This window comes from Aspergillus candidus, assembly GCF_002847045.1.
Source record: "Aspergillus candidus strain CBS 102.13 unplaced genomic scaffold BDW47scaffold_10, whole genome shotgun sequence".
Taxonomy (NCBI): Eukaryota; Fungi; Ascomycota; class Eurotiomycetes; order Eurotiales; family Aspergillaceae; genus Aspergillus; species Aspergillus candidus.
The window spans coordinates 431,019-442,217 of record NW_020194015.1 but is presented as its reverse complement, the minus strand read 5'-3'; the positions used below and the strand labels follow the sequence as shown (position 1 = coordinate 442,217).

General features: G+C 53.2%; 4 protein-coding genes across 4 annotated transcripts; 2 read left to right on the top strand and 2 right to left on the bottom strand.

The window, feature by feature from the left end:
- Nucleotides 1-217: 217 nt before the first annotated feature.
- On the bottom strand, nt 218-2,090 carry BDW47DRAFT_102213 (TPR domain protein). Its single transcript, XM_024811816.1, has one exon. It carries the CDS (start codon nt 1,990-1,992, stop codon nt 340-342), a length of 1,653 nt encoding a protein of 550 aa, XP_024674094.1. The 5' UTR covers nt 1,993-2,090; the 3' UTR covers nt 218-339.
- A 131-nt stretch (nt 2,091-2,221) lies between these two features.
- Nucleotides 2,222-3,835, top strand: BDW47DRAFT_5671 (SOS response-associated peptidase). The gene is made up of 2 exons (XM_024819333.1): nt 2,222-2,942; nt 3,021-3,835. The coding sequence occupies exons 1-2, from the start codon at nt 2,411-2,413 to the stop codon at nt 3,608-3,610; spliced, it is 1,122 nt and encodes a 373-aa protein (XP_024674093.1). The 5' UTR covers nt 2,222-2,410; the 3' UTR covers nt 3,611-3,835.
- Nucleotides 3,682-4,693, bottom strand: BDW47DRAFT_5677 (uncharacterized protein). Its single transcript, XM_024819336.1, has 4 exons — nt 4,561-4,693; nt 4,026-4,503; nt 3,907-3,937; nt 3,682-3,846 (listed from the first exon to the last, which is right to left on the bottom strand). The coding sequence occupies exons 1-4, from the start codon at nt 4,654-4,656 to the stop codon at nt 3,777-3,779; spliced, it is 675 nt and encodes a 224-aa protein (XP_024674092.1). The 5' UTR covers nt 4,657-4,693; the 3' UTR covers nt 3,682-3,776.
- A 795-nt stretch (nt 4,694-5,488) lies between these two features.
- Nucleotides 5,489-7,682, top strand: BDW47DRAFT_102208 (RNA polymerase II mediator complex middle subunit MED1). The gene is made up of 2 exons (XM_024811815.1): nt 5,489-6,726; nt 6,784-7,682. Exons 1-2 carry the CDS (start codon nt 6,091-6,093, stop codon nt 7,429-7,431), a joined length of 1,284 nt encoding a protein of 427 aa, XP_024674091.1. The 5' UTR covers nt 5,489-6,090; the 3' UTR covers nt 7,432-7,682.
- Nucleotides 7,683-11,199: the final 3,517 nt, after the last annotated feature.

Sequence of the window (11,199 nt, the reverse complement as noted above, 5' to 3'; positions counted from 1 at the left end):
TGAGTCCATGAGCAATGAAGCAGCACCCTGTACTTCTCTTCTTTCCTCTTTTCTTTGTCCATCTTCATACGTAGATATATATTATGAGTTTCAAGGTGGGTGATATATCCTTTTATATGGAATAAAGTCTAGCGTAATTTCTTCAACCAGCCAACTCGGCCGAAGAAGGGAATCAATAGTCTATTATTCTACTCCATGTCACCGTACAAATCCACATGGAGAAAACAAATACATATATATATTCTACATCAAATATCCCTCACAAACCCTCTACGAAACACAAGAAAAAGAAGGGTAAAAAGATATAAAAAAAAAACGACGGAGAAGCGAAGGGAAGAACTACTCCAAACGTTGCGCCCTCTCCATGCCCTCCTCCGCGATCTTCTCCACATCAGGATATCCCATCTTCTTCGCCATCTCCACCGTCTCGCGGAACAGCGCGAGCGCCTCCTCGCGCTGACCCTGCACACCCGCCAACTCGCCCAGATTGAGCGTCGCGAACAAGCACGACAGGTCGCATTCCTCGTCGCGCAGCGGCGGCTGGACCCGCTGCGAGAGGTCGCGCGCGCTGCGCAGGAACTTGATCCCCCGCGCGAGGAACGCGCGGCGTTGGGTGATATCTGCGTCCTCGGTCTCGCTGTCCTTCGTCGCGGTGCGGAAGGCTTTGGTGATGGCTGCTTGGGCGGTGGCGGTGGGGGCCTTTCGCTGGGCTTGGTGGGCGAGGGTCCCGCCGATGTCGTTGAGGAGGACGGCCTGTCGGCATGAGGGGTAGTCTTTGTTGGTCTTTTCGTCGCGCTCGTCTGTGCGGAGGACTTCTAGGGCGCGCACGTAGAGCGGGAGTGCGAGCTCGTACTGCTCGCGCTCGTTGTAGGTGTCTGCGAGTTGGGTGAGCGCGGCTGCGATCTCGGCGAGGTTGAGCCAGGGGTCCATGTGGTTGTCGTCGAGGTCGTTGTCGACGGAGTCGTCGTCGTTGTTGTTGTTGTTCGCCGGGGCTTGTCGCATGACAGAGAATGTAGGGCGGCCGCTGCGGCCGATGGGGAGACCCAGGTGTTGGCGGCGCTGCAGCTCCTTCAGGCACAGCTCGACGGCGGCTTCTTGGGACGCCTCGGCTGCCTTGTCGTCTTGGATGTAGTCGCTGGCGTAGAGTTCGCCGAGCTTCATGCAGATGCCGACGGCCTTTTTGAAGGCCTTGTCGCGCAGGGCGCTCTCGTGGGCTTCGATCTTGAGCAGATCCTCCACGTTCTGCGAGGCGTCGCCGCTGATCTCTAACTTTGATTCTTTGCCCGGCTCCTTTAGTTGCTGCTGTCGCCGCTGCTGCTGCTGCCGCGCAGTGACAGCCTTGCTATCTTCCCCAGTCAAGCCCACGCCGAAAACGCCGCCGCCTGTTCCCGCAATCGCATGTCCCATTTCCACCCACTCGAGGATCTCCCTCTTGACGCGCTCCAGCACCTCAATCGCAGGCTTGATCAGCCCGGCCTTTTCCAACATCGCTGCCGTCTGGAACTTGATGCCCAGCACCTCATCCGAGTAAGGGTGCATGCCCATTTCGAGGGCCATGCGCAGCGCATCCTTGTAAGCCTGGAGCGCCCTAGGCGGGTTTATGTCCACCTCGGTGTAGTAGACGCCCGTGCGCAGGGCGTCCGCCACCGGCGGCGGGAACCGCACGTATTGGGGCCCGACGGTCGTGTACTCGACATAGGCGACGTAGGTGAACAGGGCTGTTGCGCCGGCGAGGGAGAAGAGCGCTAGCGGGAGGAGGATGGGGTTCTTGCGCCAGATGCCTTTGGAGGCTTCGCGGAAGCCGCGCTTCCAGCGGTGGGTGGTCTGTGAGATGGGGCGGATTGACTGGGCGGTTTTGATGTTTTGGAAGAGGGCTTGCCGTGGTGCGGATTGAGGTCTTTGGAGGAGGCGTGTTGAGAAGGGTTGCCGTGTGAGGTGGTGGCGGTTGTGGGTGAGGGATCGGCTGGTGTGCCGGGCTGCGGTACCCAGCATTGTGGGATTGAGTTGTTTTATGTGAGTCTATGTGTAGATAGTTGGAAGATCGGTCTAGTGACAGTATGAGTCGTAAGATATAACGTGGTGGAGCCGAGGATGAAGGGAAGTGGAAGTGGAAGAAGTGAAGTCGGAAAAGACGAAGATGGATTTGTTCCGCGGACTTTCTTGGCCCAAGCTTCCCGCATGACATGACTTCATCCCACTGCTCGACATTCTTGACTGCTCCTCTCATTCTACATTCTTGCCTACTTCCATCTCAACTGTTTCATTAACTTCACGTATTTTCTACATCTTCAACCTCTGTAGATCACCCACAAATCATAATGTGTGGCCGATACGCCTTAGGCGTGGTGTGTCCCCAGTCCCACCAGCCACTATAAATATATAGTTACTTCGATCTAACATACCCCAGCGCATGGCCTACGTCCGCAATCGCATGCAACAACAAGGCCTCCAAGTCGACCAAGCTCCCGACGACGATGACGTTCGAGAAACCTTCAACTTCGCCCCGGGCAACAACGGTGCTGTCTACTGCGCGCAGCTCCCGTCGCCCGCTCCCTCCGACAGTGTCCCCGACCACGAACCGGAGCAGCAGCAGCAGCAGCAGCAGCAGTCATCACCCGAGACAGAACAGAATGCGGAGAAAGACACACCCACCTACAAAATCCAGAGCATGAAATGGGGCCTCGTGCCCTTCTGGACGAAGCGCAAACCGGACTACGGCTCGCTCATGCGCACCATCAACTGCCGGGACGACTCGCTGAGCGAAGACCGCGGAATGTGGACGTCGATGAAGCGCACCAAGCGCTGCGTGGTTATTTGTCAGGGATTCTACGAGTGGTTGAAGAAGGGGCCTGGGGGGCGGGAAAGGGTGCCGTATTTTGTGAAGCGTAAGGACGGTGACTTGATGTATTTTGCGGGGTTGTGGGATAATGTTACTTATGAGGGTAATTCTTCCCTCTCTTTTCCCCTTCGTTTTTCGACTTTTGTTGTAGACACCACTGATGCTGATGGTTGGATGACAGGATCCAACGAGAGCCTCTACAGCTACACGGTCATCACCACGTCGACGAACTCCGATTTGAGATTCCTCCACGACCGCATGCCGGTCATCTTGGACCCCAACAGCGAGGCGATGAAGACGTGGCTGGACCCCCATCGCAGGACGTGGTCCAAAGAGCTACAGGCTATCCTGAAGCCTTACGACGGCGAGCTGGAGTATTACCCCGTATCCAAGGACGTCGGCAAAGTCGGAAACAACTCGCCGGATTTCATCGTGCCCGTCAGCAGCAAGGAAAACAAAAGCAACATTGCGAATTTCTTCGCCAATGCGAAGAAGCCGGACCCGGACCCGGACCTAGATGGTGCTGTAAAGTCAGAGGGCGGAGCGAAGAAAGGTGCTGATGCACCACCGGTGACGCCCGTCAAAAGGGAGCATCGGTCTGAGTCGGAGGAGAGTCCCAAGAAGCCCAAGACCGAGGGGTCGTCTGAGAAGAAGATTGGAGGGACGCCCGGGAGGAAAACCCGTAGTGCTACCTCCGCCCAGCATGCGAAGACGGGACATGCTAAACCGACAGACGGGTCGCAGCGGATCACAAGTTTCTTTGGGAAGTAAAAGCGAAGAGTCTTATTCGACATGAAAAACGCGGTACCGGGCTGGACCCGAGCCGCTACTCGGACGAAGGTGATCTATAACGCCAACCGTCCAGCAGTTTAGTCATGATAATTAATGCACACGATATGATACAGTATTGTACACGATCCATATCCAAGAATCATAATCATTGTTGAGTCTCCATCTCACGTAGCTTCTGGACCAATTTCTGTCGCATGAACGGACTCAGTCCCAAACTGTCATCCAAGTTAGCATTTGCCCACACGCTACGGAGGGACCATCAAAGAAAGACTCACATTCCATCCCTCGTCACAAGCCGATATGTACCTATAACCAGCAAGTCAGCTATCACGCATCCCACAAGACCAAGACCGCAAGAGCAGAAACACAATAGATAAATAAAAGGATCACAAACCACTAGGCTGATAATTCCCATTCCCACCCACAAAACTCCCATCGGCATCCACCTCCAAACTCCCAAAGATATCCTCAGGCCACGCGATCCGGCCATACTCCGGCGCCCGCCGCTCATCCGACATATGGATCCAGCCGCCGCGACCAGCCGACCCAGCGCCGCCCTGACCGCTGGCGCCACCGCTGGAGTCGGCGCTTTCGCGACGTCTGCGGCCGCGCGCGCCCGTCATCAACACGCCGCCGGAGCTCAGGTTCGCGCCGGAGGTCGACACCATGACCTGGGCCTGGGAGATAGCGTCGGGGTCTTGGTGGCCGTACTCGCGGAAAACGGACTGCAGGATTTCGAGGAAGTGGGGGTTTTCGCGGAGGGAGTCGGTGGTTGGGGGGAGCTTGGTGGTGGTGCCGATGGCGAGGGAGGTGTTGGGGGGTTCGGTGGGGAGGAGGGAGAGAATGTGACTCCCGTTGGAGGGGATGGCATACTGTACAGTATGTTAGTGGGGGTCCGATGAGATGAGATGAGGTTATTGGCGACGGACGATGTGCGGGTTGTTCTCGAGGGTTGATACGCTGCGCAGTTGAGTCCACCGGGGGCCAATGCGCGATGTCCGCGTCAGGGTAGCGAGGGAAAACATGGTCTCTATATATTGCGAATTGCAAGGACAAGGATAGACGAGATTAGTCGAGAGAATGGGGAGAATGAGGTTGAGATGGACGAGATGGATGAATTTCAGCAATGACATAACAGACAAACAGGACAAACTCACGTGACGCCGTGTTTTCGGTCTCCGTCAATTGATCGGAATCATAGATCGATCGGACACTCTCGTCAACACCCATTCCAGATTATACCCCTGTTCTCGTCAACCAGTTTCTCTCGGACATTTTCGCTCTTTGACTAGCATTTGTTGCTTGGTTTCTGTCCTGGTGGATCCGATTATGTTGCCGGCGCAGCTTTACACACAGCGATGAGACGAGGCAACGGCGCATGATTCGCACTGTGTTTAGGAAACAGCCTTGATAGTGGACTACGCGACGCACGCGTAGTGTCTATACTCTCTCACATTCAATCTCACACCATGGCGACACCGTCCTCCAGGCCGAATCCCGGCGCAACTCCCACCCATCTGACTTCCTCCCCCCGTCCCTCGGGGCCCCTACCTCACCCCGCTTCGCACAAGTCCCCGTCAATACGGACTCCTTCCGCCTTCCAAGGACCACCACCGTCCTCAAATCACCTGTATGCGACACCCCTTGTCGCCGCCGGGGGCGTCATCGACGACCCCGTCACCTTCAGCTCGCCGTCCGCGCTCTTAGCGCTGAGCGGATACGCGGGGATCACGCCGTCGCCGGCCGGCCATGACGGACTGGTGGCAGCGGCGGGGATGAATGAGAGCGACATCCAGGCGCTGGGCATGCACGGCCTGAAACTGGGCGGTCCGCGCGACAGCGACGAGGAGCGACGGCGGAACATTGACCACGTCGTGCAGCTGCTGCGCACGCGGGTGGCGGGCCGCGGGGTGTGTCGAGAGGGTATTGAGCGGCTGGGCCAGTTGGAGGGCTTCGAGTCGATCTGGCAGGAAGATAGCTTGAATATCGCGGGCAATTTCGTGGACTTGGAGATTGAGTTCCACCGGAGAGAGAATACCGTCTTGGACGTTAGCTTGAAGTACGCGACGCCTGAGGCGACGGAAGGGGAGAGTCGCGACGAGGCGACCGCCGTGTTGAAGCGGGGCCTGATCCAGCCGTCTGAAGACGGGGAGCGCGGGGATTGGAAGTCTCTTGCGGGGTTCCATGAGAATCTGCAGTGGCTGGCTCGGCATGACCGGCTCAGTCAGGAGGTCAATTGCTTCGAGGCGATTGAAGGGCTTTACGAGAGCTTGCGGCGGGTGTGGGACGCTGAGGGGAGCCAAGGCAAAATCCCCGGGGTCTACGAACGTCTATGTCAAGCAAATGTTGGCCGCCCGTTCCTCCACCAGGAAGGTCGGATCGGGCTGGGGCTGGATTACTGGGTGTGGCAGGCACGCGTCGTGGACGCTCAGTGTAAAAAGAGCAAGGGGTCGGATGACATGGAGATCGACCATTCGCAAGACGTGCCGGAGTCGCTCAAGGGGAGGTGGAGCGTCGCCGTCGAGTGCGAGGAGGGCTATCCGTCGCTCCGGGTGTCAAAAGACTGGGTTGGGCCGGAGCCACTGACGCGGGTTGACAACGCCGCGGATGAGCCCGACATGGTAGTCAACTGGACGGACCCCCCCGCGACAATCGCAACCAACAGCCAGGGGCATCCGGATGCCATGGCTCTCGATGCGAACATGCTGGGGTCGGCACCCAACCGGCGGTTCGTCGCGCGGCTGGAGCCCCCGCTCGACGTGCCCATCATCGTCGGCTCGGACATCTACCGACAGTTGGGATTCGACATCCCGCAGGAGTTCCGGGTAGTCACCTACGACGGCATCACGTACGATGGGCTCCTGGCCCCCGGGTGGTCACCCGTGTCCGCCGCGACGGCCATGGGATTGGGGCTGGAAGATGCATACCAGTTGGGCCGAAAGCGGCGACGCATGTCGGTGTCTGCCGTGGACGTGGACGGGAAGCCATACAAGAAGTGGCACACCTACACGTTCCAGCCTTTTGAGTCCACGCAGGGCCGAACAATCCGGGATATTGTCTTTGCGCATCCGCGCCAGCTTGCCGAGATTTTCCCTGTATGCTCCCTTACTCCGAATTCCCACTTCGATGTCATACTAACGAGCGAAATCCAGGTTCTGCGCCAATACGCATCCCTCGCCAACATGATTCGCTCCATCTTCAACAACGACCGCCCGGAGGAGATCCAGCAAGAGTCTCCCAACGGCTTCCCGTCCCCGAAGGGATCCGAGAATCTCTCAAGCACCAAGACTACGAACACCGTCCTCAGCAACGACGACCCCAACGAGCTAAAGCTCAACTGGCTACTGAATTCGGCCAACAGCAGCAACACCAACACCGACAACCACACCACCCCCACCGATTCCCCCCGCAAGGGAGACACCAACAGCACCAACAACGACGTCAAAGTAGACGTAACCCTCCGAACGCAACTCTCCCACCCACCCGTCATCATGCTCCTCTTCACCGTAACCGACACCCAGCTCGGCCTCCCCACCAGCGCCAGCGGCACCACCCCACGGAAAGTATCAATCAGCCTAGAAGTCGGCCTCAACGGACGGATCGCAGTCATCGACATGGCCGGACTACTCGAGGACTCTCCCACACCAGAAGACTCCAACGACGCCGACGCCACCGCCGACACCGTCACCGACGAGGCGATCCAACTACAGCGCCAAATGGCGCACGTGCTAGAGATCTCGCAGGACATCGGGGTCCTGGTAGAGTGGATCTTGCGATGGGCGAGACGGCGACAGCAATGATCGGCCGGGGTAGCTAGGTCATCGACCGGGTAGCAACGATCAGCACCGGGGTCCCTTGTTTCTGTAACAGATCCGATCCGATCTGATCGGATCTGGTGTACCTAGATAGGGTTTGCTATGATATGATGTTCAGTGCAGGGTTGGTTATCGGATCGTCAGGACCTTATCTGGCGGGAAGGGGTGTACCTGCATTGTGTTGGACGATCGGGAATCTACCTGGTTACTTAGCTGGATGAATGGATGGACAGGGAATAGACATGGACAAATATATCAAAAATAAGACCGCATTTTTCTGAGATAGTAGATAGTAGATAGTAGACAGTAGACGTTGTTTCTATAGTAGGTACGGATAGTATAGAGTAGTACAGAGCATCTAGTACAAAGAGACTACTACGTAGGATAAAAGGAGTAGTGATAAACACAAGGCAGGTAGGTTGGTATAAAAAATACCCCACAAGAAAGAAACAAAACAAGTAAACAACGAGCATCCACACAGACTGAAAAAAAGAAAGAAAAAAAGGATTGGAAAAAAGATGAAAAATGGAAGAAAAGAGTATGAGGGATTAACATGCAGGATTGACGCAAAAGGAAAGAACTATTTGACTGATCAAATAATTCAGTTGTTTATTCCCTCATGACTGTACATAGTGTCTTCCACTTGGTTAATGCTTTTTATTATGTATTATCTGAATCCTTTTTCTAATTTAAGTTTTTGTTCAAGATGATAGATAAACCAATAATCAATAATCAAAGGACTTTGGAAAAGCAGATGAACACAAAGAAAGATTCAGATCATGAAAATTATTTTTTTGATAAAAACGGTAAATTCCAACCTCGGCGCCCTGCAGATCAACATCACAATCAAGAATGTTGAATGCAAGTAAGTAGGTACTAAGCAGTGTCAGGCAGAGGTTTCATCGTCTGAAACTATTAAGGGAGAGAAGTCGGGGAATTTCTCAATCCCATGCTTGATCAACTGCGCGAATTACTGCACTTCAATGACTAGTTTCTTTTTGTATTGATTTGTAGGTACTATTGTATTCTGCTTATCGTGGTTTCAGTCGAGGGCATTTTGATATTGTATTGATCTATCCTTTTTTGGAACTTCTGTGGCTTTGTTGATACTAACTTGATAGATATCGGAATTAAGACTGATAAATATTAGATCACTATAGTATGAGAGATATAGTATTTCCCCAATTACATCCAATGTATCTCATGAATCTATACACAGACAGTTAAGTCAGCGCCGTTTGTCATGAGCAAGTCTATCCACCAATCAGCGATAAGCGATAAGAAATCGGCCAGGAGCGGGCTGCACGGCTTCTCATTGGTGGACCGAGAAGATCAGTTTCACCATTTTCAAACATATGCCTCATCCCTGTGAGGTACCTTAGGTTTGTACTTACCTGATACCTAGGAGGATCTCCGACTGCAATTATTGAATATTGAATACCAGGGTAACTTTTCCGTTTTTGATCCTGAGTGGAGTTGCGACGTCCTTATCACGATCATATCAATATGTCCATATCATGCCGAGTCTGGGGCTACCCGACTGTGACTCATCCGAGTCGATTCCGCCGGAGGACCGAGTCTGTGTACGCCGAGTCTAGCCATGACGGATGAAACCTCCATGGCATACCGAGTACAAATACAGTTCACAGGCGACACCAATAACGACAAGAAAGACAGACGCATGAAAGTAACGATGTCATAGCCTAGGCAAGGCACCCAGTATCCAAGCCCATGACAACATCCAAGAAAAGGAATCGGACGGTGATTTGCCGAGCACGAGGACGCACGAGGACAACTAACCCTGATTGGGTTAGGCGGGAGATATTCCCGAGGGCTGATCGAGGAGGGATATGAATTAATTGGCATGAATGGCATTCATCCTCGATGATGTCGACAGGGTCTTGGGATCCGGGGTAGGAGACAGAGTGTGTGGACAGCGCCAAACCTCATGGTTGGCTTGGCGAGGAGGGGACGTCCAATCGTGTTGAGGAGAAGGGGGATGGGGACGGAGATGGATATCCTCGTTTGTTGGCGAGACTGGGACAGTGGTGATGTCGTCTACCAGGCTATGCACCAGTTGACATCACGTTCGTTGGAAACCTTGGCCAGTCACAAGCAATTCCTGATTCTCCCGAATAGGATGCACCTGTCAAGACTCCGTAGTTTAGAACTAGTCACTAGTCAATATTCCCTCCCTTTCTTGAACTATGTTCCCTCGCGATCCGAAAAGTATCATATCGTACAGCATCAAACATGGAGAAGCCCGACCTGGATCACCCCAACCGAGCCAACGGGACGGTGGCGTCCAGAGTGGTTGGCTGGGGGGGTTTACAGTTTCACACAAAAGATCTAAATATAATCCGGGAGAGATACTTATTATAGACAGTGTGGCGAGTCCGAGACCGGGTCCAGAACAAGCGCCAGACCATTTTGCACTTGGACGAGGCGGTGCACGGCGAAAGAGTACGGAGTACTTAGTCAGGTCACGCGCTAGGCCGGTCTCGGGACTACGGGCGGCTCCCTCGCTCTTGGGAGGCATTTTGCCACGGGTTTTTTATTCCCCACTGCGGTATTTCCCTGGGGTGGTATTTGCAATACCGGGTATTCTCCTTCCCTCACTATAGCCCTCACTATAATGGATGGTTATAGATCAGAGGAAATCGAAGGATTGGGGAAAGAGGTGAATGGTCTCAACTGTCTAGACTCTTGGTTCTATCAAAAGGAAAGAGGGAGAGGAGAGAAATCCAATCGGCAGGCGCGCTATCCTTCCACCACGCGACAGAGGCTGCATGGCGCGGGGAGGGTCGAGGGGCACGCTGATAAGCCGATAAGTCTATCGATATCCAATTCGATGATATTCTTTTTCTTCTATAATACCATTGACCAATGTCTATACTCTGTATCTGGCATGCAGAGTCAATTAAAATGATACATATCTATCACGTATATCAAAATAGAAATAGAACCAGAATGAAATAAAAAGAAATATCCATCTGTTGATAACTAGAGACCGTGCACCAAGTGACCGCGACCGCGATAGCCGGGAGGAACCGCAGAACGGTGAACATTCTGGGGAAATTTCTAGACGATGAAAGATATTGCTTCTGGGGATGACTGACTTGATGCCTGGATTAGTACATACTAGTATAGTCTATACGAGAGAAATCATTGTTGGGTCACTCCAGGTTGATATTCAACGTGATCCAGAAAGGGGGAGGCATTTTTGACACCTGACTTCCTGTTTGGGATTTTGCCTTTTTTTTTTTTTTTTTTTTTTGGGGCCCGTATTGTATTGTACACCGCCAAATGAAGTCAACGGTTGTTCTCTTAGCCACCATGATATATCCTGATCTGTGCTTTGGTATACTATAGAAAACTATGTGATATAGATTCATGTATACCATAGCAAAAACTATAGCTGCACCATAGTCTAGAAATAGATTCATCACTCCTATTGGAACATCCATCTGGTTCCAGTCCCAGCCATCGATCGGGGATCCCGAGGTCTGCCCAACGCCTGAAACAGAGACAGAAGAACCCCTGGTGAGGCATCAAGTCAGGCATGAACTAAAGACCAAGTCTGGAACCGTATCCAAATGACCAAAAATAACCAGAATTACAAAATTACAAAATTACCGCCGGGTGGGCCGTAACCGAACCCTACCAGTCTTTCTTTGTATTTTTCACTTTCGCCTTTTTCCTTTATGATTTTCTTTTTCCTGAATTTTTTTTTTTTTTTCCTGAATTTTTTGC